Source organism: Anarrhichthys ocellatus, unplaced genomic scaffold (assembly GCF_004355925.1).
Source record: "Anarrhichthys ocellatus isolate YVR2014 unplaced genomic scaffold, GSC_Weel_1.0 scaffold63, whole genome shotgun sequence".
In the NCBI taxonomy this organism is placed as follows: Eukaryota; Metazoa; Chordata; class Actinopteri; order Perciformes; family Anarhichadidae; genus Anarrhichthys; species Anarrhichthys ocellatus.
In genome coordinates, this window is record NW_022280093.1 from 494903 (window position 1) to 521631 (window position 26729).

The window sequence follows — 26729 nt, forward strand, 5'->3', positions numbered from 1 at the left end:
CCCTAATGAACGGTAAGATCGCACGTTAAGGAAACGGCCGGCGGGTCGGATGCTCGCGGTGAAGTCGCAGCCATTCCACCAACCAATAAAAAAAAAAAAAACTGTAATTGTGCCAGGGGTCCTCGCTCACTGCCGCATCAAATTGATTTGGATGTGCCCTTTAACTCGCAATTTCACATAATCAGCCTGCAATTCTCAAACTCGACATCATAACAACGCGGCCGTGCAATATCTAATTTCCTTTCCGTCTCTCCTTATTGTGCTCTCTTTTATTTTTTCCCCCGTCTGCCTTTGTCTCGTCCTGTACTGCTCTTGTTATTGTGGGGCTGTAGTTAGCCCTCTCCTTGTGACTCATCCATTAAGTTAATTGTGATTAGTTGAGTGGATTGTAGGCAGTAGCTCTGATTAATTGCTATCATTTCTCAAAGCGTGACTTCCTGCCACACTTCGGTGAAACAGTAAAAACTCCACAACTCCCTCTTCTTCTTCTTCTTCCTCCCCCTTTGTTCCCCCCCCCCCCCCCCCGCCCCAAAAATACTGGCGGATTTATAAGCCCAAGTGTCCGGACAATGAAATAATTGGGTTTGGAGAGCGTCATAAACATACAGCAACATCAGCCCAGCCGTGTCTTTTTATTTTTTTTTGATTGAAAGAATGTGTTATTTTGGATAAGGTTTCAGAACCGTTTTTTGGCGAGGGGTTGCGTCGGGGCTGAGCATGTGGCGGGGCGTATAGCTGATATACTGGTGAGGTTTGGCCTCCGGTGATTAAGTGTTTGAATGCAGACTGACTGATAGGAGAACTCTGGACAAAACGTTGGAGGGAGTTAGAATGCACTGGTGTTACACAACTCCATGTCCCCCAGCCAAGAAAAAAAAAGAGATCCAGGAGGATGGAGAGAGGCCTGGAACATGAGCTGCAAAAATGTCTATAGTGTCGTCGTAATTCAGGTGTCATTTTCTCGGTACTGGTGTAGTGATGTGTTTTTGATTTTTTACAGTTTGTAATCGTCATTGTATGAATTACCGGCTAAAGAACTTGTTGATTTTTGCCGCAGCATCGCCCCGAAGAATTCTGAAAAACTCCGATCCTCTCACTCACACACACACACACACACACACACAGGAAATGCGTTGCGTGGCAAAAGTCGACTTGGAACACCCACAGGAGGGTGCACCACCGCTGACCATCAGTGGGATGTGAGAACATCAGGGGCCTGCTGTGGCCTGTCTCTGTTCCCCTCATCTATGGATGTTCTGGAAGTCCAGATGTAGATAGCAGACTTTTGGAGACACTGTTTTCGTGTGCGCTTTACACACCACTCGACGGTTCGCTCTGTGCGACTCAGTCGGTGCCCCCACCCACCTCGCCGTCAGAGCCGTTCATTCACTTCTCCCACTCAGTTCATCTGAAGTTTGTCCTCCTACTAGCACGCCATCTTTTTACTTTCTCCCCAAGTCTCTCTCGGCTCTCCCGAGTAATTTCTTTCATCTGGTTTTACTTTTAGTCCAATTTCGCTGGTCATTCTTGTGAATGTTTTTAGTGTAACACATTTCATTTGAGGTGGTGTAAAGACATTATTGCTTTTAAGAGGTTACGACTTTATTCTAAGGCATTTCACCGTCCTTCAAGTAAAGATTTACCCCTTCTCCCATCTCTGCAGCGTCTATGTGGACACCTGTCGTTCGGGAGTCTCTCCACATTCCTGCTCCGCGTTTGTATGAAGTTGTCATCGGCGGTGCAGAGTCGACTCGCTCACTTCTTCCATCCCCAGGTTGTTAGGCTTCATTAGCAGCCAGCTCTACCGCCAGGAATGTGACGGGATCGATCTCGGGTTCTATGGCTCTTCTCTCCCCTCGCCATCATTGCGCGCACGGGATTGGCTTTCCCATCCTGACCGGGTGTCACCGGGGTTGCGACTGAATGGAAAGCGTGGACCGCAGTGTCCGAGTCATCCTGTTGGCAACGCCAGCCTGCATGGCGTCCCGCCTGGCACCGGATAGCACCGATCAATACAGCTGTGCCACCACGGGGGCATCTGGACTTCAGATTATACACCCACGAATGGCACCAGTGCAGTTTCTGCACACACACACACACACACACACACACACACACACACACACACACAAATGTAGATGACATGTCGGACATTATTATTGTAAACGCTCCAACCGCGTGATTGATGCCCGGTGGATTTCCTTTACTTAATAAAGGGAGTCGATAATTGCGACGAGACAGGAAAGCCACACGATCGATTTTGTGACGAAGTTGTTTTTTCCATGAACAGCAGTCGCAGGAATGAGCCACTGGCAACTGGACATGCCATGCTTTTCCCATCTGCGGCAGGGGCGGGCCTCCTCTGACACAATTGGGACGGTCGGATCGCGGCCGCTCTGATCCCCTTCGTCTGGATGCCCTCACAAACACATTCATCCGGATGCTCTAAATGCCGCCGGCATTATTAGGTATTTAAAACTGCACCGGTGTTAATGTATACAAACACAGGTTTACGCCGTGAATAGAGTTTATGAGAAATCCCCGGAGAGGCGCTCTTGATTGAGCCAGTTATCAAAGAGACAGACCAGATAGATGTGTTTTTTTTGTCCCAAAAGTAACTTTTTCTACTGTCTGTTTACATCAGAACGTGGAAAGCGAGGGGAAAGTAATGGCACTCGCTGGGAATTAATGGAGAAGCAAATGAGATTAGAGCCGACAGCACACATGGTAGTGTTTTACAGATCGACCCGTGTGCTTTAAAAGCAATACGTTTTTCACTTGATGGATTAGGCCGCGGCGTCCTGGGAACGTTGCGAAGGAAGATGGAGCACCGACGCTCTAAAACAAGTGGAGAGCACTGCTTGTGTGTGTGTGTGTGTGTGTGTGTGTGTGTGTGTGTGTGTGTGTGTGTGTGTGTGTGCGCGCGCGCGCCCTAGGTTCAACTCTCTACCATATTCCCTGCTATAAAGTTTGTATTACTGTTTTTGTACTGTGAGCTTACTTTTTTTGGTGTGTTTTTGCGGATGTGTGCACATATAAGTAACGTTAATACAGGTCATATTGTATTATTTATTTATTATATGTTGTAGTTGTAGTAATGGTGTTTCCACAGACGGATGGCATCCTGTATACGAAGGATATGCAGACGTATAAACATTTTATTACGTAGTTCTGTTTAACTTTTGCATGAAAAATTGTTTTTTTTTCACAAGACCGTAAGTGTTGGTAATATAAATTCTTAAAGGCTGGACACTTGTTCACTGTACAGTAATCCATTAAAAATGAACAGTCCTGCTTCAAATGTCACATTTGTAAATGCCAAAGTGACACGTTTTATAAAATGTCCATATTATTCTTTGACCTTTTTATTCATTCAGGGGAGTTTTCTCACAGCTACACATTTTGGCCTCTCAAACCTTTTACACTAGAGACCAACTGCCAGCTACAGAGCCAGTTTCAAAACCTCCAGCAGGGAGTAGAGAGACGATCTGGTCTGCACCTCTGAGAGCCAAGACATACGTGATGAAAGGATGTTGTAATTATGTCTTCTATTGGGTCTCACAGTCACTGAATGCAAGTGAAATGCCCACTACAGAAAACAGAGATAAAAAGTAATGAGGTCCTTTTTTATAGTTGTATACCTGCAAATGATCATATCAATTCTGGATTGATGCTTCAGCTTAATGCGATTGATTCTACTCTCTATGGGAGTGAGTGATATGGATAAAAAACAGTAAATGTAATTATCTAAAATTTAAGTTAATGTAGATCTAAACAAAAAACTTGGAAAACATGTTCAGAAACTGAATCTTTTTTTTCTTTGCCAATCCGGCAAATACAATCCATTCACAAAACCAAGGTATTTCATCACATTGATGCAAAAAAATTAAAACTTACAATTTTGCACAATTCCGACATGGAAAAGCCCCCGTGTTTGTTCCTATGCGTGTGCTTGTACAACACTCCCACCACCACCACCCTCGCAGCCTGTTGAGTCGTGAATGTGAAAATCCGCGCAGCTTCCAAAAGCCACATCTGAGGCATTCCCAGATCCTAATCTCACGGCCCCTCTCAAATAAAACCTCGTCCTCCCGTCGTGTGCAATCATACACACATCCCGGGCGCTCCGGCTCTTTTCCGCCCGCCGCTCCCGAGAGCCGGCGGAGCCCCTTGAGGCTGAATGCGGCCATTGTTGCCCTGCCGTGGGGCCGGGTTCCTCGTCGGCGGCCCCTGCTTCCCGGCCCACTTTGGAAATGAGAAGTGACATGTGAAAGTGCTGTTTTCTTTACGACGGGATAAAGACGGAGAAAACACTAAACAATCCCAGAGCAGAGATCGACCGCTCTCTGTGACACAACTGTCTCTTTGTATGCGCTCATGCAGAGCTCTCAGACAACACACACACACACACACACACAGAGTACATAATGACTAAATATCTGGCACTGTCCAGCTTGTAGCAGAGAGACGGCGATTCCACTCAGTCTACATGGTGATTCATGCGGACAGTACGGAAAGAAATACACACATCGGGCGAGATAGCCACGCAGATTCACAGGCCCAAAATTCACCCCCGGCACCTGTCTGAAGTGCTGACGGTGGGCTGCTAAGTGTGTTTTCATAGCAGCTGGGTAATGACATGCGCTAACATTAAGGCTTAAAGAGGCAGAGGAGGAAAAGGAAAGAGGGCCAGGAGGAAGATAAATGAAGGTAACCCTCTGCATCACGTTACCTGGCAGCTCCTCCTGGAACCTCTCCTCCTCCACTGTAATTATCATAATAATGACCCGCAATTTTCCTTTTTCTCAGTATACTTGTTAATTACTGGTAGGTCAGGACCGAGGTTAAGGCAACATAAAGGGAAACCGGAGTCTGGTTTAGTGCGAGAGTGGGAGTGAAGAGAAGGAAGGGCAGAGTCGCTTTTATTAGTCGCAATCACAAGTGATTTAATGAAGCAGGTTGGAAAGTCATGCCCGGGGGGTCACCCAGAGGGGACCGGCCAGCGGCGGCAGCCTCGTTGCATCAGCTCGGAAAAATAATTTGACGTTAAAACCTCTGGTACCTTTCACCGCTTTTCGGCTTCTCTTCTTTTTTCTTTTTCTCCCACTTTGTAACAATAATATAGATTTTCTTCTGCTAATTCTTTACAGCGTCGTATTAATCTTTATAGGTGACCGTGAGGCTCAAAGGATTTTCTCACCGTGACCGAATGCGCCAATATCGCATGATTTAACTCCTTCCGAGCAGCGCTGTGGCGTTTGAGGAAGTATGTAAGAACTCGTAAAAGATGCTGGACTCGGTGCGTGGAGCGGTCATGTGTTGGGGTGGGGGGGCTCTGTGCCATCTGAGTGAGGTAAGTTGAAATGACACACTCCAACACCAGATATGATTGGAGGTAATTGTGTTTTAATGTCCAGGAGGCCCATTCCCACTTTTGTATTTGGTTTTTTCCAAGGGGCGACATCTGGTGCCAAGAACGCCAGCATGTGTTTCCACTACACTTGTAGTTATACCTCTAAACACAGCAGTCAACACTGCAGTCGGCAGGAGTTTATTGTCGCTGTTACACTTTTGCCGTTAAGTGACATCATGTCAAAACACGTCGGTCTCTCCGCTCGGGGCCACTCGCGTTTGTTTGCCCTTGTCGCTCTCAATTTGGAGGGAGAAATAATGTTTCGTCAAATGCCACGCCGTTGGGTTCGGTTCACGGGGGGACGATGATTCGAGCTTCTCGTAACGGGCCCAGGGGCCGTGTTTTATAATGGACCGTGGAGTGGCTTCAGTTGTGGGCCCCGGCTAAGGTAAAGAGGTCCTCGGATACTTCTTTTCCACCGCGGCCCGCACCAGACGGGCCACACATAGCCCGCCCTGGACCCCGAGACGCGAGATGAGCCCGGCCAAGTCGACTAGCCAGCCCTCTCGTCATCCGTACAACCAGAGTACAAGCCAGCCGGCTTCCATCATGTCATCCAGCCATCCATCCAGTCCATCAGCCAGAGGGCACTCTAATTGCCCCGTGAAGACTTAGCTCGCCAGAAACTCATTGTAGCCAATCCCAGCCGAGCTAGCGTGATGAGACATCCAGCTTGTCTTACTCCCTCTTATCTGCTTAAGTTTCATGGCACTACCGTGCACCGACAGTTCCCTGGACAACGTTGCCTTCACTCCATTCCCTGTAATAAACACAGTCTCAGACATGAGGGGATCCAAATTTCGGTCCCGGTTTTCTCTCTTTTATAAAAAAAAAAAGTGTTGTCGGCACTGTATGAGGTGTGAGCCATTTGTCATCACGTACTTAATGCGGCGGCCATGTCGGCATGTGTGCTCCGGTGCATGCGCCCGGGAGGGGCGATGGCTTGATACGGACGAGCGTCGCTCCAGTTCTCCTCATCGCACGGCGGAGACGAAGCCGTTGCGTTTTGGCCGGCCCAACAATAACAATCGGAGGCATTTATGTGTTAGAATCGGGGGAACAGGGCTGGGAGCAGCCGGCTGCATATGGAGCTGATCACGTTAGGAGTGGAGGCTTCGGATCGCCTTACTGATGACTAATTGACCGCAGCTAGGAGGCCCTCCCCAGACCACGATGACCCCCGCTCTCGTCTCTATGTTTGACTTTGTGTTTCTGCCCTTGGACGCTTCACTTCTGGAGAGACTTGCCTCTTTTGTGTCTGATCCTATGCCCATCTAAAGTGCAAACGGCAGCAATGGCTGACAAAATGAAGAGAGAATCAGCCCCTGTCGACAACATCGCCTCTGTTGCGCGCCGTGCTATCTTTGTCCGCGCATTTCAGCCACTCGATGGTTAAGTGGTGCCTCGTATCTAATTGCTAACGTAGCGTAGCCCATTCATCAGGCTGAGCGACTGTCCAGCATCAATCCAGTCTTTTGAGGGTTTTCTCCTGGGCCTGTTTGGCCAGACTTCAGGTGGAAGCTCTCGTAAGAACGCACGCACAGACACGCTCGCGTGCACACGAAAACACACCTAAACACGCTGTCACTCATGCGCGCGTGTGCTTTGACAGACGCAGACGTTTCACCCCCTTTCGGACTTCCTGCACTGTTTCCAGTGTGCGAGGGAAAAGTCTGAAATGGCTTCCATGTGCCAGCAGGCATTGAGGTGCTTGGTGCAAACCCAGCCATCAGTTCGTGCTAATGCTCAGCTGCTATGCCAGGAAGCCCATCTTGGTGCTTGAGGGTCTTTACCTTGTTTCTTCCTTGTGTGTGACCCCCTCCCACACACACACACACACACACACACACCATGCATCTTATTTAGGTTCTAGCCTGACTGTTTATGTATTTGTTTAACAGAGCAGGGACTCCTCATTAGTGTCCATGCTTGGCTGGATGCTGATGATAGCACCCATAGGGTATCAACGCACAGGGGGAGGTGATGCCGAGTTCAGGTTGTTGGATTCGTGCCCCCCCCCCTGCTGCCTCTCAGTGCTTCTAAGGCATTCGTCAGGCCTCCAGGAGAGGCTGGTGTTCCCCTGGAGGATTGAGAGAACGAAGGCCGACTGTAGATTGGAATGAGGTGGAGGGTTAAGTGTGGCGCTCCCGACATAATCAAGGATCAGGAAGAATGGGGTACCGCAGAACTTTGGAATGGCAAGAGAAAAAAACGTGAATATTTGAGGTGATGATTACAATCGTTTGTGGTCGATTTGAACCTCAACTTCCTGCTGCCATCTTATACATAATACCACGCTTCTGGGAAGACGAATCTAAATGTCTCTGTGAGCTTATGTAACGAAGGTTGGTCTAGGTAACATAGGTCGGAGAGGCGCCGACGCTCACATCTCCCAAATCTCAACAACAATGCGTCAATGATTGGTTGATCCCAGAGAGGCAGCCTTCAAAAAGCAAAGATGCTGTCTGTGTAAAATTGCAGTACTGCAATACTACAAAAGCACTCATCTTCATGTTGTTATTGGTTTTTCCATTGACTTATAATGTCAAGTAAATCTACTGCTTAGACATGCACTTGTACAGATGAAAAAACATTCCTACATATGGAATAGGAGGGTAAAGGACTTGTTGAGGTGGGTATTGGCTCCAGTGAAATTCTCTCTCCATGACCAATATTCTTGTGTTTTCTTGCTCTCTCATTCGGTATTTCGGTATCTTGCTCCCTCATCATATCACTTTCTTCTCATTCATTCACTCTTCCTCTCAACTCCGACCCTCAGTGTCTACCTCCTTCCCTTCCCTCCCAGTCAACTTGTCAAGTCCTGGCTCTCTTCTGGTCTTCCACTTATCCTCCGGTCTGGCTCGCTCGTGTTGCCACTGGAGCGCTTTGGCTTCTCTCAGCTTTTCTTATCAGACGGAGCTCATTTGGCTACCGTACCGGGGGCTGAGTTCAGGCTGGGGCTGGCCAGATGAAGAGGGAGGCTCCCCCTCCCTTCATAACTCCCTCGATGCTGGCTTGGCCTGCCCGTGAATTCCCATCACGTTGAAGGGTAGTGGGTCAGATGAGAATCGCGTCGAAAACGTCTGCTTCAAATAGCTCCTTGCGGAGAATCAGTGAGGTGTGAAAGGAAAATGAGAATGGGCAAATTTGTCCACTGACGCCCAAAGTTTGTTTCTTTTCTGCTGTGAAAACACATAAAACGTGGTGGTTTCAATGGGGACGAAATGGTCTCCTTGCTTTCCGCAAGAGATCTGGGTTCGCGACCCCATCCGTTCGTGTTTGCATGCCAAATGTGCTGCTCTATAATCACCACTGCCACTAGCAGTAAAAGTCTTAAAAGTGGTGTTTCTAAATGGCATCGGGGTTTCAGCGTGTGATTCAAGCCATATGTCTCAAAACACGACTTATATCTACGCACCATGTGTGAGCAGATTCCATAGATAGGCAGTTTATGCAGACAGCCTGTTGTCCTTACAAACTGAGTCCAAGGCTCTCTTTCTCTCTCTCTTTCTCTTTCTCTCTTTCTCTTTCTCTCTTTCTTTTCTTTTTTTTTTTTGTTGCTGTGTAGTTCGCCTTTAGACTGCCACCAGGGACCCCAGGGGACACAATAAAAACATCCATCACACCACTGGCCATCAGCCAGCTCCAAAGAAAGGAGAGTCAGAAAGCAAAAGCGGAGAGAGAAAGTTAATGACCACATGTCTGAATACTCCTGCGAGAGTTCCTGCAGACTCCCCATCTCACCCTGTCCGTCTCTTTCCCTGCAGCGCTCTATTCTTTCAGACACACACACACACACACACACACCAAAGGCCTCTCCGTCTGTCTGGGGGTCATTGCATCACATACAGCTGCTTTAAGTCACACTGAGAGGTTATATGCGACCCTGACACCGGGGTCTGACAGTGCCTTCCCCTCTCACTGACGCGCTCCACCGATTTCTCTCCGACTGCAACCTCTCGGGTTTCTTTAATTAGCCCCATTATTCTATTAGGTCCGCAGCTCCCCGCAGACCAAACCGCTGTCTTATCCCGGTGTCCTTCCCAATCTCCACACCCGAAGAAGTCTTTGAGGAAACCATTACCTAGAAGGAAAACCATTAGGTGTGAACAGGTCGTGAAAACAACCAAGATGACGTGCTAATGGCATCAAGCGAAGTGGCACAAACCAGAAGCTTCTTTGGTCTTTGAGGGTTTTTGTTATTTTGTATATCTCCTCCTGTGCTTCCCATCGTTGGTAGTAGCCAGAACTACTTCGGGCCTGTCGCAGGAAGGCAAACATGAAAATGACACAAACCGGAGCCGCATGACACATGGCGAGCTTGTTGTTGCACTCCAGCGGTCCACCTGGGCAGCAATGGATTAGGACAGCTGAAATAAAGCACGGCCGATTTTCTTTCTTTTTTGTTTTTTGCAACAGTAATAAAAACAATCTTCCGTGATGATGGGAACAGCAGCTAGAGAAGGGTGGAAGAATGAGTTGCAGCCCCGGCAAACCGTGCGTCGGCTAGACGTGCGTCTGTCTGGTTCTGGTCGTCGGGGCCCGAGCGAGGATGATGCCGGGTTTGCAGTTCGCTATCCTGTTCCATCCAGCCAGGCTGGTGCCTCAATGGTGTCCGTGCGAGGGGCCGTGACAGGTTGGCACCCATTAAGCCTATTGTTTTATTGTGAAGGGAAGAGGCTGTTTGGGTTTACTGGAAAATGCATCACCACTGTCATTTCAAATGAGGAAGTCGAAACCCCATCCTCTACTCCGTGTTTCTTTCTGGCTGAGCACCAAGCCCATAAAGCAGGACGGGGAACGCTTGAGCAACTGTGTGTGCGTGTGTGTGTGTGTGTGTGTGAGTCCGCAGCCTCGCATCTGCTCTGCCCTCAACCATCTCTGTCCAGGCCATTGATGCTTTCTGCCGCTACCACTGCAGCGACAGAGTGATTCATCCGTGACAAACCCCTTCCCCTTACATCATTCAATGAGATCGTTGGATCATTTTATCTGGCATGCTTCTTCTATGTATGCAAAATATAGATCTTTTATCTTTTCTCCCCTGTACTGATATTCCATTGGTTTACGCATTAAAATGATCTCTCGCCGTGTTGTGTCCCGCCCCAAAAACCAGTTTCACAAGCATATATGTCATAGCAGGGAAGTGGAAATGCCATGTCATTGTGTTTGGCCGTACTTAGCATATGTACCCTCTTTGTTTTCACAACAGATATTATCTGGGAGGTGCAAAGATCCACATTATTTTTAATCAATAGGGAAGTGTGTCAACTGAACAAAAACAAACTGCTTTCACCTTTAAAAACACACCTGGAAAGAGTGCATCCCTGTAAATAAGACACCATAGATTGGTCACTTAAAATCCATTTTTTTTTTTTTCTGGAAAAGTAAGCATAAATCAGCCATTTTGGTAACAATGAGCATCTTGTATGTAGTTTACATCCTTGAATTTCAGCCAGATACCTCATTTTGGGCTCTGATCATGTGACATTTGAACAATGCAGCTCTAAGCAGAGTGGAAAACCGGTGCAGTTTATCCAAGTTTCATGTTATTCTCTGTGATGGCTTTGCAGGGAGCGACGATAAGGCGTGACGATCACACGGGGGCCATCGTCGTGGCCCGCATCATGAGAGGAGGAGCAGCCGACAGAAGCGGTCAGTTCTATGCATTTTTGTCGAAACATTTGTACGTGTATCTGCATATTTACATCACAAACGGGATTACACCCAGCGTGTAACAAAGCAGGCACGTGATCGGGAGTTATCCTCACGCCAGCTCCGTCCCGCAACTTGTCCTTTTCCTCTTTGTAAATATGCCCGTTAATGACGAGAACACTTCGGCGCTCTGCTTTGCTGTCCACATGTTTTCTGTTTCGTTTTCTGTTCATTGTGTCCAGTCTGTTATTCCGCTCTGCCACAGCGACGCCAAAGGCAAATTTCCACATGTGCGGACAATAAAGCTTTGATTTTTTCCCAATCTCAAATGCCACCGCGAAGATAAACAGTAATCTGGTGTACTGTACACATCCCCGGGCTCTTTGTGAGCGCCGGACTTCTACACAGTAGCTCACTTATATTAGGACATTAGAATAAATGATTGTGGATGCGTAAACCGTGTGCTTGTGTGTGACAGGGCTGATTCACGTCGGGGATGCGCTGAAGGAGGTCAATGGAATCCCTGTGGACGACAAGAAACCAGAGGAGATCATTCGTATTCTGGTAAGCAATCGTACGTTTGTGTGTGTGTGTGACTGCATTCGGCCCCATGTGTGTGTGTGCTGTCCAAGAGTTTCTCCATGTTTTTCAGCTCCAGTCCCTTGGCGAAAATAACATTCCTTGTTTGTGATGGCAAACATACCTCCTTCTAACTCACCCAGGACCACGTGCCTCCCGTCGCAGCGCTGAAAAACCAAAGCCTTTCTCTACAAGCCTTTCCTCTGCCTTTAGACCACATGCATCGAGCCACACGGTTCCCTCTGGATGACATTGATGCTTAGTAGTTTCCTCTGAGCAGGCTCCGCCGCAGGCCTCGAATACGCTCCGCCGTGGGCCTGAACCACGGCAGGGGCGGTGTGGGAGGGCAACTGGAGAGGAAAGAGAGAGTCTCATAAACTCTGGAGGCGTTCGTAGACACAAAGGCCTCCGGAGCTGATGAAAGCTTTCAACACTCCGTTTCTCCCCCCCCCCACACACACACACACACAATCACACACTCACTATATTCCGACCAAGCAGAGTCATCCAATCCTAATAACTCTTCCATTGTTGAAAAATCAAACAGTGCTCTGACATATCTGACTTTCATTGGATTAGGTGCTGGACAGACAACTTGTGTTTCCACCCCCCCCCCTCCATTTGTACCTAAGCCGGTGTATCTATCTTGTCTCTCCCAATTACTCAGGCCCATTCGCAAGGAGCCATTACCTTCAAAGTGATCCCCGGCGTCAAGGAGGAGGAGCCGACCACAGAGCCAAAGGTAGGTCTCCTCCTGGCGCAATCATTATGTTGATTGGGTTACACTCGTCCACTTTAAAGAACAGGGAGAGCTTCTCTGCTCCAGCTTGATGCTTTCTTTTCGGGGGCTGCAGAACATTGTTTTTGAGCCGCAGTGAGGAAATGATGTCTGAACAAGGAAATCTTAGCTTAACCCATTGGTGCACGCAACAAAAAATTTCTATTTTCAATTTTTAAATGATCTTTGGGCAAAAATATGTAATTTTCAAAATCAAAGTGTTTGGCTAAAAATAATAATTTTTCTTATCATCTAGATAAAGTAATTGGGTTGAACACGTCCATTTCAGCCATCCAAAACTTATAGAACCATATTTACTAACTCTTGTTTTAAACTATACACCGGACAAGTAACCACTTCAATCACCAAACTCAACATTTTTTGTTTTTTCTTTACCGAATGACTTGGAAAACAGAGACTAGAAACGAGTGTCCCACCTTCTCTTCACTGACCCTAGACAGGGGTTCAGATCCAGACCTGTTTGGACTGCTAGAGGTATTACTGACCTTTGCCCAATGTACAGTATTACCTCTGTAGTATTTTACAGAGGTAAAATGGCCTCACAGCTGATCGACGCAATAAACTGCAGTCGTCGAAGACTCAGTGTGACGTGTAGAGAGCGGTCGCTGCCGCCCGGCAGCTTCAATGTTGTTTTCTAAACCCTAGTTTAGATTATCTTGCTGAACAAAACGTGCAAGTATCATCGTTTGTTTGCCGCAGAACTTTTTTCTGCAATAATCCAAAAATAAAATGGATAACTCCCATTGGTTTGTAGAGGGAACCAAGCTGACGCTAACTTCCACCAAAAACACGTCATCCTTGCAGCACTCTGTTGTCCTCATTCATGTGGACTGCCGCACCAGCAGACAGTAGCTTGTAATTCATTCTGAGGGTGGTTTAACTCTCACCCCTTTAACCATCATTCTCACCCACTGGGGGGGCTGATGCGCCATTTCTCTCACACTCATCTATCAGTAGCGGACAGAGGCTGGATCCACTTGTGTGTGTTTTTTTTTTTTTTTTTAAGCTCCGGGGTCGAAGGCAGGTTTCTCATAATTCACAACGCAGCCCTCCCTGCATGTGTCACAGAGGCGTACAGGTCGGGGTGGGCCACTTACATCCTTTGTCATCGTGTTATGGTTGAAACCGTCTGAAAAATATGTCCGCCGGTTCCCAAAACTCAGCCGGTCCTCCATGACAATAGCTTGCGCTCTAACATCAGGTAGCGTGGAGGCATCAAAATGCAGCTAAGTGGCTGAGCATATACAGGCCAAATAAACCCAGCCAAGGGAGAAGTGTGTAGACGTACGAGTGCGTTCCGCCGGTCGGTTTAGCAGCCAAATCGGCCGTTATGACCCAAACAAAACAGCTCTGTGTGAAACATAACTTTACTACATGGCACAAAGCGCTATTTAAATCAATAGGACATCGAAAAATGTCATCTCACACGTACTCGCACGCCTTCTCTCGTTTTCTCCTTCCACATGCGCTGAGGTGTCTTGTGAGCGATAACTCATCGTGACAGAACTCAATTTAGACAAGGAGACGCCGCGAGGTGCTGTAGGTCGCAGCTAGCCGCCCACAACCGGGGGGGGGGGGGTGTCGTAGATTTTTCCACCGTAGTGTCCAACCTCCTTTGTGTTGATGAGTTGTGTCCACCCCCACTGCCAAAGCAAATGAGACCAACTCCCTTAAAGAAAGAAAACAACTTCTTTTCCCCCTGTTCCCTTAATGTGGAAAGATTACTGATATTAGATTGTGTCAGCGGGTGGAACAAAGCCATTCAAACTGGAGCCTCTGACTCAGGAGAGGTTGAGTCTCACCACACTTGGAAGATGGTGACGGGGCTTAATCCGTCCTGCGTGTTGACGGAACCACACAGAGGGACCAACTTGGCCCGCGTTGCAGGTTTCAACTTCTGATTGCAATGACCTTTCTGGAATAATCGCCCCGAGCGCTGGTGAAGCACCTTCAGTGTTTGCCGCGGTGGCTTCCCCCCTTAGAGCTCACCCTCCACGCAGTGGAAGGGAAAAGGTCGTTTACAGTGAAGCGTCGCTTTTTCCTGTTGTGCCCTCAATCCAGCTCTTTGTTTCCTGCTCTACGTCCAGGTGTTCATGAAGGCGCTCTTTGACTACGACCCTAAAGAGGACAAAGCCATCCCATGCAAGGAGGCCGGACTAGCCTTCAAGAGGGGCTCCGTCCTTCAGATCATGAGCCAGGACGATGCGACCTGGTGGCAGGCCAAACACGAGGGGGAGGCCAATCCCCGCGCCGGCCTAATCCCATCCAAGCAGTTCCAAGAGAGGTAAGAGACGACCCCAGCTACCGTTGACTCTTCTTTGCTTAGCTGTCACAACTTTCACCCTCTTTTCTCTTTCTCTCGCTCCACGCTGCCAAAAAAACGGTCTGGATTTCCGCACAATGCCTGGCCCCCGAAATGAGTAATGACAGCGAAAGATAGCGCTGGTACGGATCCACTTTAGATGGCAAGCGGATGGGAAAAATGGCACATCAGTGTGCGCGCTCGGACGGCCGCACTTGATGTGCGACGCACTAGCTTGGGAGGCCTGGGGCAATTTTTTGGCAGCGTCGGCGAGCATCAGAGGAAAGTAGGGGGGAGAAAAAGAAAAAAAAACGAGGGAGGGAGGAGAGCAAAATAGGAGAGAGAACATACGCAAACATTTCACCCCACAGTTTTGTCAACAGAGTGCGTTTATCCTTCCTCTCTTCAATCCTTCTTTCCTTTCACCAGCTGACCGCGTGAAGCTGGTGGATATCGAAGCGTAGCAGGAAGTGTTTATTATCCCCCAGGCGGTCATGAAAACTGGTTTTATTGTGCTTTTTTCTCTCTCTTTCTTCACCCTCCTCTCTCTCTTTTCTTTCAGGAGATTTGCACTGCGGCGACCTGTTGCGACTCTCCCGCTGCAGAGGACCTCTAGCCTTCGATCATGTAAGCATGCACTCTCCGTGATAGGCCCAGCACAGGACAACAGGCTGCGACAGGTGGGCGGATTTAGGAGGGTTAGATGCACAAACAAGCGGTGGAAGCTAGGGGTGTCACTCAGGACTCATCCCTGCATTCCGAGGCCACCGCCGCCAAAGCCGGCCGGCGCCGTTGCGCTGCTTCACGCCTGTCATCAGAGGAAGTGTTGTGTCTGGATTTGCCTTCCTGTCTGCTCCACGGTTCACTCTCCCGCCAGACTCTCTCTCCGCTCTGTCCACCTTCTTGCCTGATCTCCACATGTTGACGCGGTCAGCTTTTTAATGCGAAGAAGAAAAAAAGGGGGAGGAGGTTCACCCTCTGGAAAACCTCTCAGAGTCTTTACACCTTCCAGCCAAAACACGGGCTCACAAGCTCGCATCTCAAAGCACCTAACGACGGATTGATGATAGGACGCGAGACTCACAGATGTGATATAGGCGCGGCGCTGCTCTGTGGAGCACATTAGCGTACCTTTTTATTATTGCGATCCAGTACCGTGACCCCAACCCTGGCCTGTCAGTGCAGGAAAAGTTCTGGTTTTAAGTTCAAGACTAGAAAAGAGCCAATCAGTTTAAATATACTGCAGTTCAGTATTTTACTGCATAAAATAAAAAGCATAGAATAAAAAGGGCCTCTGTTTTGGGGTTTATGGGGCCACCAGTGGTGATTTATAATTGTCCTCTTCTGCTGTAAAGCAGTCAAATGAAAAGACAGAACTGTCTTCCAAAAGAAGCCTGACAGGAGTGTTAGTTTAACAGCAATGGTTGAACATCTTCACCACCTTCACTTTACATCAGCCTCCAAAAAGATATTCATATTATACTTTATTAAGTACACCATTCTACGAATCAGTCTCTCATCTTTCTGAAAATGTCTCCTGTCAGACTAATGAGGAGATAGTAGTGTGATGTTTCATAATTGATTGCTTATTAAATACAGGTGTGTTCACTTCTTCACTTTGACCTGAGGAAGACCATCTGTGGTTGGAACACATCAGTCACGTCCACATGAAATACAATAAGTTTGTCCTTTTCAAATTGGTCAATACTTTTCTAAATGCACACGGCTTCCACACCATGGATCATGGATCAAATGATATATATATATGAAACAAAATGGATGCATCCAAATGTAACCGAGTGATGGCAATGATTTTTCTCTAAAAAATCTACTCGAGTAAGAAGTATGTTGCATTAAAACTACTCTGACGGGAACAATTTTACTAGAGTACATGTCACAGAGTAAATGAAACTCGTCACCTCTCACCACTGGAAGTAGTGTGTGCTTTTTTAAAACTGCAATCCGTGAGCAAAAAACACACACACACACACATTTCTCTCTCGTCCAGCTGCTGAGCTCAAAACAGTAACAAATATGACGCTTCAAGCCCAAATTGGCCAAATTTGCACTTCCATAAACTGCGCCCACCTGCGGGTCCGCAGGACTTTCCGTTGCACCTGACTGGGAGTCCCCGTGAGACACTCCCCAACATGCAGCCCTCAAAATGATAAAGACGTTAGCTCTGATTTACAAACGCTTGCCAAACAGCAATTTGGTTTGTATATGGTGAGCTACAGCGCATGAATGGAAGCCCATCCAGCTGGCGTTGGGATTGCCCCATTACAATATGAGTGCCTGTGCGCGCCTGCAGCCATGGAGGAGGTGAACACGCTGCCAATATCTGCTGCGAGTGTGGCGGAACGCGTAGACGCAGACTTAAGTCTGCAGTCTTACTCACATTGGCTGTTTACTTGACATTTGTGCTTTTGCAATCTTCAAAACTTGGGAAAAAAAGGGGGGGGAAATAATTTAAAAAATGTCCTTTTTGCTACAAAGACTTTATCCATACGTCTTTTTATTAGTTATCCCACATCACAGTTCTCTACTACAAGCTTATTTGCAGAAAAACCTCGACACACCTCTCCTTTCCTCCCTGCTTGCGTCCTTGCTCCGTCTTCACGTCTCTGCTCACATCTTCATATCCATAGCCGCACATTTAGCTTCTCCTCTGCAACGTACAGCTCGTCTCTCTCACCCGCGAGCCCTCAGGAAAAACACACCACGCTTGTACTTGGCTTCGTAGGCCCGCTCCGGTTTCCACAATGACCCCGTTGAACCGAAACCCAGCTTCTTATTGGCCATATTGTTTTTCACTGTAGATTCCCACTTTGGGACGGACGTGTCCATTTGACTGCTTGTTTTCCCTTCAACATGGTGGAGAGCCCTTAATGTAACGTGACCCCTTTCAATATGCGGCTCCCAAATAAGCAGCAGAGCTACGCTGACCACCTCCAAACTTAGCATCGGGGCTCTTTTTTACCTCCCATCTTAAGCCCTCGGGTAAGTTATGGATGTTGTCATTTCCTGGTTATGTTCAACCGCACACTGGCACGCATGGTGCACGAGGGCCAAAAATAGCCGGCTAAAAAGTTAAAGGCAGACAGTGCTGCACTGTTCCATTACTATTTAATTTTAATGGCCCAGTTCCTCCTATGAGTTATGGGATTTATACCCCCCTCCCCTTGCAAAGAAGGCAGGTGTAAAATGTAGTTTGCTGCGAGTCATACTAAAGGAACATAAGTCTACTTTGGAGCTGTAGCTAAACTTTCCTCCTCATGTCATACATACTGTAAGGATTAGCTGAGTGCAGCAGCAGTAGTAGGAAGTCCCTTGACATGGCCCTCTCAGGACTAGATGAATAACTGGGGGAATGATAAGTTCACCCTGTTCATTCGCATCTCACATCTCAAAAAAAACCTCAATTAGAGAAAAATGTTGGATCCAGTTGTGGTGTAAGTTGAGTGACTAAAAGTGAAAAACAAAAACCGCTGACAAGAAGAGGATTATGGACGGACTGAAGGCGGAATAGATGGATGGGGTCGCGTTCGGTAGCAGATGTGGCCCCTGCGGAGTGGCGGTGGCCGGGTCGGGGGAGACGGAGGGAGACGAAGACTTGGATCGGTGCGCACCGGCCTGGGCCCCGGAGCCATAAACTACAACCTAATTGAAGGACACCGCGGAGACCCCGCTGTTACCGAGCGCAGGACGGAGGTGGTGATTGAGTAGGGGGGTCCCTTGCTCTCGCTCTCTCTCTTTCCAGCCCGGGAGCTCCGTCGGCTGGAACAATATTGGTCTTGGCGAGCGGCTGCGGCGAGTGTTGCTTAACCGTGTCCATTTACGCCGAGGTATAAATAATCCCTCTCCCCTCATCGTTGCACTCGTCGCTTTACCTCACATACCTCGGTTATGAAACTGATGTTTAAAGTGCCATCAGTTTAAGTCAATTATTGCCTCGGTACAGGGGTTAGTTCAACTATTTTACATCTCTAGTTGTCAAACCTGCCTCCTCCCTTCTTTTTTTGTTTTACCCCCCGGCTCCCTTCCATCGATGCCTGGCCGTCCTCCAGCCTCCTCATCTGTTCTCTCTGAACATACGGACGTCTCTCTGGGCTTTCTTACAGCATGTCTGCTCCTCCGTCTCCGACATGCAAACCCCTTCCTTAATTGTTTGGTTCAGGTCGCAGTCCGCCAAACACGTGGACGCACTTATCGCTCACCTTGGGGGTTCTTTTCCACGTCTCACTCCATACATTACAGCGCCGTCCCTCTCACTCTCGCTCTGAGACGTTTTCGAAATGCCGCCAGAGGTTGGTCTTAAGTGGCCCCGAACCTGGCCCCCGTGTTCAGTCTATCCGTCCATTTCATTTGTCAGCTCACTCTTCGCAGACGCGGGAGCCTGTTTAGAAGCGCAAAAGGTGCAGCAGAAAAGTTCCGTTTTATTCACATAGGTTAGAGGCAGATTACCTCGCGGACACCACCCCTAAAGTGTTATAGATTAATTTGTTATTATTCCCTTCACGTTAAAATTCCCTGCACGTAATTTCATCGTGAGTATCCCACATTTTGTGATGTATAAAGTCAGCTTTTTAATGTAGAGCTTACACTCGCGTGCCAGGGATTTGAATAATCAGCTCTGCATTTTGAGGGCCGAAAGACGCACGACAAAGCTCTCTCGCTCTGTGTCATCTGGAAAATTCCACTTGTCACAAAAAGAGACATAAAGCGAGAGAGTGACAGCGTCCAGTTCGTTCAAGGAGAAGGCCGTGTGCGCTGGCTGGCTGGCTGCGAGGGTGACATCGGCTCCATAACTCGGGGCCATTTACAGGGTGCCGACTCGGGGTCACTCCTTTGTCTCCTCCTGCCTCGCCAAGAGATAGCTGAAGGATTGACACTATGCACACAGGCAGTATGACTCGGACGATCGTTTTTTTACTCTTGTGATGATGACGAGGACAATAACGAGGATTGGTTTGATGATGACCTACTATTTAGCCCAGCTCCCAACTTGATTGTCTGACTGTTCCCGTTTCTTTCTGCTAGGTGGGGGGGGGGGGGGGAATGCTCTCTGAGAGAAGAGCATTTAAGCTTTCTCAGATAGGCCGTGCCCTGCCGACTCACATTCTGCAGCGTAATCGCACGGTGTTTCATTAGACCTGGAATGCTGCTGTACAAGGCCACGAGGCCATTAGGCAAAATGCAAACCATTCCTGTGGCAGATAGGCACCAGATGAAAAGCCTCCCCGGGTTCAGTCAGGGCAGCACATTGACGGATTTTTTTTCCGATACCTTTATCATTCTCATATTGTCCTTGTTTCCCCTCTTTCAAGTCTCCCTCTACAATTACCTCTCATCCTACTCGAAGTGGGCTTCGGGCGCTGGTTCGACTTAAACTGTCACATTACGGCGGGGAGGAGGGCAACATCAGTGGGGAACATTGCCGTGAACACTAACATGTGAAACAAGATGTCAGATAAAGGCGAGACACATTTGGCTCCGCACTTCAGAAACAATCACGGCTCCCGGGGGCCCCGACGTCCTCCAGCGCGGAGCGACCTTCGAGGTGATCGCTCCTGACTGCTGTTTTGGCTGCTCGTTAGCTCCGTGCCGTGACGTAGCAGCTCCCTGAGCGTAAGGCGAGCCCCCGTGCTGTGGTCGCTGGTGTTATGTATGTTTTGATTTAACCTTGTTTGGCCAAAATGGGAACACGGGAAGGGGAGGAAGCATTTATAAGTGCCTCCAAATGTTCACGGCATCCTAAACCAAACACACACACACACACACACACACTGGTCCTGCGTCGGCTACCATTTTTTAAAGCCGTTTTATAACTGTTTTGGATGGCACTCTTAAACATCTGGAGTGATTTCAAATGCTACCTTAAACCCTTTTGAATGTAAATATGTTTCTTTCTGTGTAGTCACCGTGGCTGCACCACAGACATATCCCACAGACTGTGTCTCACTAGGTAACAATGGATGTCAATGCCTTGTAGCTAAATAGTAACGAGAAATGTTGTTTGGTAGAAGGTACAAGTTCAGTCTAAAGGCCTTTACACGCCGTCAATTGGAATGTTGCAATTGTCACAAATTCACATCGCTGCCAGTATGGATAGTTTCAATGCGGAATATTCTCAGGTGAGTATTTCGCATTTTCGTGTTGTTTATAGTATACGTCACGCCCCCAATGTGTAAAGGCCTTTATAGTTTGATATTCTAGTTAGCTCAAGAACATCTGAACATAAGGTCCAGTTACTAGCTTTTTTTTTTAGCTTTCAGCTCCATCTCTTGGTCTTCATCAGTGGATGGAGTTCACTCGGTTGTTATCACGTAACCTGGATAAAACTTGGGTTTGGGGGTCCGGAGTTTACACACTTTGTCCGTGTCATGACAGCTGAGCATACTTGACCCATTGATGAAGACCATGAGTTGCAGTTTGAAATCAGTTGAAAGCTAGTAAGTGCACCTTGAGCTGGTATTTGCTGGTTAAATTAATGTAGCAACATTACACAATGAAATATAATTTGAGAAATGACTCAAAACAATATTTCAATACGAATTTGTCACAGTATTGCGTACTAGTTTAGTTTATAACAGAGAGACACAAACTAGCTTACTGTCACTGTGGCTCAAATGCCAGTATTTGACATGAGACATTAGGATGTTAACTCTTCTCTTTGTCCTTTGTTTGTCTTTTGTTTTGCTTTTCTAAGACGATGTGGCTGTAGAGTTTGGTAGGTGTCCTCATCTTCTTCTTTATTCTCTCATCCCCGTCCCTCAACTTACTCTGTGTAATCCAACAATTGCTCTAACTGTGACTCACTTCCATTCCTTGCTTCTATTGCTCTCACAGTCGAGGAGATCGAAGGTACTACTTGTCTCCCATTCAATAGGACGTTACTGACAAATAGCGTTGTGAAACGCAAACAGTAAAACCATTTGTGAGATTGGTTCACCTCCATAATGTCTGTGCATAACCAGAGGTCCACCTCTCACCTCTGCTCTCCATCCTCCTTGTTTTCATTTGGCCTGTCTCCTCATGTCAAAGCTAATCGCTCTTAAAGGGGCGCATCAGACGGTCAACTTCTTCCCTCAAACACAGCGGAGAGTTCACAGTTTATTGGCTCTTATCTTTATCTTTCACCTGCTAACTTGTCATTTTCATAAGAGCGGACAGGAGAGAATCATTCCTTCACATGGACACCTCCAGTCACCTTGCGCCTGCGGAAGGCACTAATAATACAAAATGATTCATAAACTTAAAAAAAGAAAACATCCAAAGCAATAGCCAGCGATGTAGTGGATTGTAAACCTTAAATCTAGTTTAGGCTAATTATTATTTTCATTAATAGGGTTTATTTCACAGATGAAAAAAAACTGTAAGGCACTTCTGAAAGATCATCCAGGACAAAACTTGTTTTCAGCTGTTCTTAAGTCATAAACACAGAAGAGAAAACAGTTCAGATCAGACTTGGAATCAGAAATGGATCAGCAGAATTTCTTCTTTTTTTCTCACTTGCCTCTCAGGTCTTCCGTAGGTTTTACTCACGATGCACCGACTTGAGGTCATAGTCAACCTCTCTTCTTATTCACCACTACATCACTGGCTATCACTCTGCACAAAGAGGACTTAATTAACGGACGCTCCTCCATAAATAACACAAAACATCTCGTGTCTGTCTCGTGGACTGTGTGTGTTTCCTCTTGTGTGTGTGTGTGTGTGTGTGTCTTCGTGGTTCGAGGGGTAGGTGCCTGTTTGCTGTCATGTCTGACTATTCTCTTTAACATGATGTTGTGCCTCTCTTCTGGCTTCTCCTTTCTTTCCCTTCTCATCACCAGAGGACGCTGACTATAGTAGCGGATTCCAGCTAGGTGAGAGACGTTGCCTCCTTCTCTTCCTTCTGCCCTCCGCTCCCTCCTGATGCAGCTGTCCCTTCGATGAATTAACAGTTTGGACAGTGGGCCAGGATTGTGTTAGATTTACATGAATCCTCTCCATTAATCCCCTTAGCCCCTCCGTCATAGTCCAGCCTTCATAGCATGTGCCACATTACCAAGACATTATCAACCCTGACAAATAGTTATCTGCTTTTCATAATGTACTTGACGTGTTCCCTCTAACTCATTCAACTTGGACTCGCATGTGAAAAACACGAGGAGTAGTTCTGTAGCGGTGCAGAAGCCTACGGTGTGCTATTTTTGCCCTCTTGCTGACAGCGTGAGTCCACTGGCAGATCTCGTGGAGGATTTGCAGAATATAGTAGTTACCCTGTTCTGCCTCCGCTGTGGGCTTGCAGACGTCTTTGAGAACAGCTCTGGATGGGTTTGATTTTTTGTTTTGCACGCTTTGTCCTGGAGGTCCGGCTCCGGCGCGGCATCGCTGATGTGGTCCCGGTCAGAGTTAATGACAATTACCGTGGGCTGCTTTGGTTCTGCAGCCCTTTCCAGAGAGCTGCTTCCAATTCTGCGTCTTGTACAGAAAATGCTCCCCATCATGATTTTATTACCTCTGTCGTTTTCCCAACAAAATCATAAGGTATCGTCCCGCTGGAGGACCACAGGCCGTACCGGCTGGCTCGTACACAAATCCTCTGTCTGCCCGTCTGCCGTTTTTCTTTCGTTTCTGTCTCTTTACATCTCCCTCTGTCTCTCTCCGTCTCCCTCTCTGCGTCCCATTCGGTCTATATTCAGAGGTTGAGGTCGGGAGGTGAACTCACCTTTGTACACTACACCGTTCAGACTCCAGATTTCGCAGGATATCCAGTGCACACGCGAGTTTATAAATACGTAGTTTGAGCCATGTCTGCCAAGCTCAATCAGGGTCACTTCCCAAGGCCGAACCATGCCAAACACCAGTCCGTTTTTTCCACTCCTCTCTGTCCCCTTCAGGCTTGCCCTTACTGTCACCCTGCCTCCTCCGTGAGGTCAATGACCTCAGCCTCTCCTCTTCCTCCTCGGTACCCAAACAACATCCAGCGCTCTAGCGGGTTAGCAGCATTTCTCGACTCCAGCAGCCCAGAACGAGGTTTAACTGAAATCAGAGAACCTCAGGAGGAAGAGAAGAGAGAGAGAAAAAAGAAATAGTGTAAGTTATAATAACATCTTCTCTATGCGAGTACTTGCTGCATGGCTTTTCAGCCTGTTGGATGTGGTTGTGTGATTTAGAGTTGGCCCGTCCCTAAAAGTTTGAAATCCTAGAACTTACAGATGCTTTTGCAATGCTACTGAGGTTGCATGGGGAAATAAAAGAGGCGGTGGGAGGAGGGGGGGGGGGGCAGTTGTTGTCCTTAGTTTTTGGTTCGTTTTCCCTTCATACCTCTCTTAGTGATGCAATGTCTGTAAGGTCCTCGGCCAAAAGCGATCCTGGAGCACTACTGGGTGGGTGGGGGTGAGGGGGGGGCGAGCAGATCCCTGTGCTCAGATGTTGATAGCTTTTAGAGCCAGCAGACTGGAGAATCAGACCTAGGAGGAGGAAAACTGCATCCCATGATGCCTTCTTATCAGGTCTTTCTAGGAAGCAGTGCTTTGAGTCTTTTAACTCTGTACGGAGAATTAAAGAGCAGTTTTGACACCCAGGGCACTTTTCCTTTTTTTTTTAGTGTAGAAGACGTACAAAGACATCTGTTTTTCCAGTGATCTGTAGGTGCACTCAGCTCGAGTCACAACAAGAAAATCCAAACACTAACTGTGACATGGGCTCATATGCACGGTGACACATCATTAACATAATCTCAGTAGTCACACACTGAATATCCAAAGAGAAAGATGGATGGGTGGGTGGATGGATGGATGGAAGGCAAGCAAGTAGCTCCAAATCAGTTTAAAGCTGAACGATCCGGGGCTGGAATATCCATCAGCCCCTCTCATTCCAATTATGTCCAAGTAATGGAAATAAAATGGTTAAAGTGTTATTAACTGAAGCAAAAAATGCTCGATTTCCAAAATGACAGGAGACCATCAAGCTGCCGGTTCAAGGTTAGGTTTGTTAGTCAGTTTTTCCCCCTGTCTGTGTCCAAACATCTGTAGATTGAAACGATACACATTTTTATGGAGGGGTGCTTTAATCAGCACGAGCAACTCGAGTTGTTCCAATACCAGAGTCGGAAATGCCTCCAGTACAGCCTGAAATGCTGGATCAGGTACCTGCGAGCATGCGAGTCTACTCACCGACCCAATACCTCAATATCATATTATCTATCGGCTCAATTACTCCGAACGGGAACAACAGCAACACGTTCCACTCGCTACCCAAAGTCCTTACTTTCAGTACTGCACACGTGAAAGAAGCTCCGAGACGGAAGCGAGCCGGCTCACTCATCCGTCATCAGCTCCAGGAAGAAAAAAACGATCGTCTGCATCTGTGCGAAAGAGCCATCTCGCTTCTTTCTCATCTTTCTTGAGATTCGCACATGCGCAATAGGGAGAGCGTAATGTTAGCCAGAGCTGGCAAAATATCAGCAATTTGGCAATATTTTACACTGGAAAATCTGTCAAACTAGATAATAAGAAGTTCTATGACATTCATTCTCTGTACGCATTTAGTCATGTTTTACAAAGGGTTTAAGCCAAGTGAGGCCATGCAGCAATGATAGCAATCATACATCAATCAAGGGTACATAGTTATTTTTTTACACAGTGGTATCGATTCGGTTCTCTGTTTTGGCTGATACCCATGTTCAGGTATGGGACTCCTGACGGAAAAAATGGCATCAGAACATCTCTATTAGCACCAAACATTGTAGTTGTTTATAGAGTCTAAAAAGAGACGTGCAAGTTCCTTGAATGCGATTTTGTAGTAGAGCCTTTTCCCCTGATGAGACAAACAGGAAAGCAGGTATTACAGTACTTTTGGCCCTCAGAGGGCCCCTTTGGCATGTTGATGGTGGCTTCAAGGACTCCAGTAAAAGCAGAAGTACTTGTGTGTGCGTGCGTGTTTTTTTTGTTTTTTTTTTTGCCAACACATAAGGCATCAGGCATCGTTTTGAGACGAGACATTCCTCAGCCCAAAGAGCTGTGGGATAAGACGGAGGGGAAAGGCAAATAGCGTTTGACACAAATGGACCTCTTGCAGCCAACGGTCTAGAGCGCTGTTCCACCGTATAAGCCCGTAACACTTGGGTCGGGTACCACTTTCCAAATGCTTAGCGCGGGGGCCGTGGAAACTACTCCCAGAATGTGTTCTCCCCAGATAACACTCTAATGGGTTCACCACCGTGGACTGCCACACGTACATTTCAAATGGCAGACCTATACGAACTTTGCCTTTCGGCTGCATTGAACTCTTGACTGAAGCTTCCCTTAAGTCCAGGTGTTGGGTCATGCACTTTATGTTTACACTGTCATGACCTCTTCCAGAAATGGTTAGACGTTTGATACGATCAAATATTCTGAGATCAGCCATGGAGCCCACTTTTACTACAGTACCGAAATCATTTTCACAGATGCCTGTTAACAGTTGTGTGGAGGGATCATTTGAAGGACACACGCCTGTCTGTCATGGTATGTCCCCTTCCTTCTTTTCACTTGCTAGCCTTTCAGAATTCTCCTCTTGTCTCGTGGTCCCTCTTCTCTCCCCTATTGGTTCCTCTCCTTTTCCCTGCCAATTCCTCTCCTGATTCCTTTCCTCTCTGGATTTCTCTCCTTTCCTGATTCCTCTTCTCTCCCCTATTGATTCCTGTCCCTTTTCCTGCCAATTCCTCTCCTGATTCCTTTCCCCTATTGATTCTTCTGTTGATTCCTCTCCTCTCCTGATACTTCTTGGCGTTTTACAGTACATTATGTTGGCCCTCAAAGACATGGCTCAACTTCTGACTCTATAAAATGTGGGCACATTTTCCCTCAACAGTCTAGCATGTTTCATTGTATTTTGCGAGCAATAAGCAGGCAGAGCAGTCCCACTGTCTACCCCAGGCTTCTGTATTTTTGTCATTATGAGCAGCAACGCTCCCTCGTCCTTTTACTCAGTGTTGGGGTAATAACGGCTGA

General features: G+C 47.4%; 1 protein-coding gene across 4 annotated transcripts in view; it reads left to right on the top strand.

Annotated features, from left to right (window-relative positions):
- mpp7a (MAGUK p55 scaffold protein 7a) overlaps positions 1-26729 on the top strand; it is a 135137-nt gene that overhangs the window by 82425 nt on the left and 25983 nt on the right. For 3 of the 4 annotated variants that reach the window (XM_031872389.1, XM_031872387.1, XM_031872388.1), the window contains 7 exons: positions 10987-11068; positions 11547-11632; positions 12315-12389; positions 14534-14730; positions 15311-15375; positions 21458-21478; positions 22584-22616. In XM_031872389.1, the coding sequence (XP_031728249.1) occupies positions 10987-11068; positions 11547-11632; positions 12315-12389; positions 14534-14730; positions 15311-15375; positions 21458-21478; positions 22584-22616 (559 nt within the window). The remainder of the gene's footprint in view (positions 1-10986; positions 11069-11546; positions 11633-12314; positions 12390-14533; positions 14731-15310; positions 15376-21457; positions 21479-22583; positions 22617-26729) is intronic. The other variant, XM_031872390.1, reaches the window with a different exon arrangement.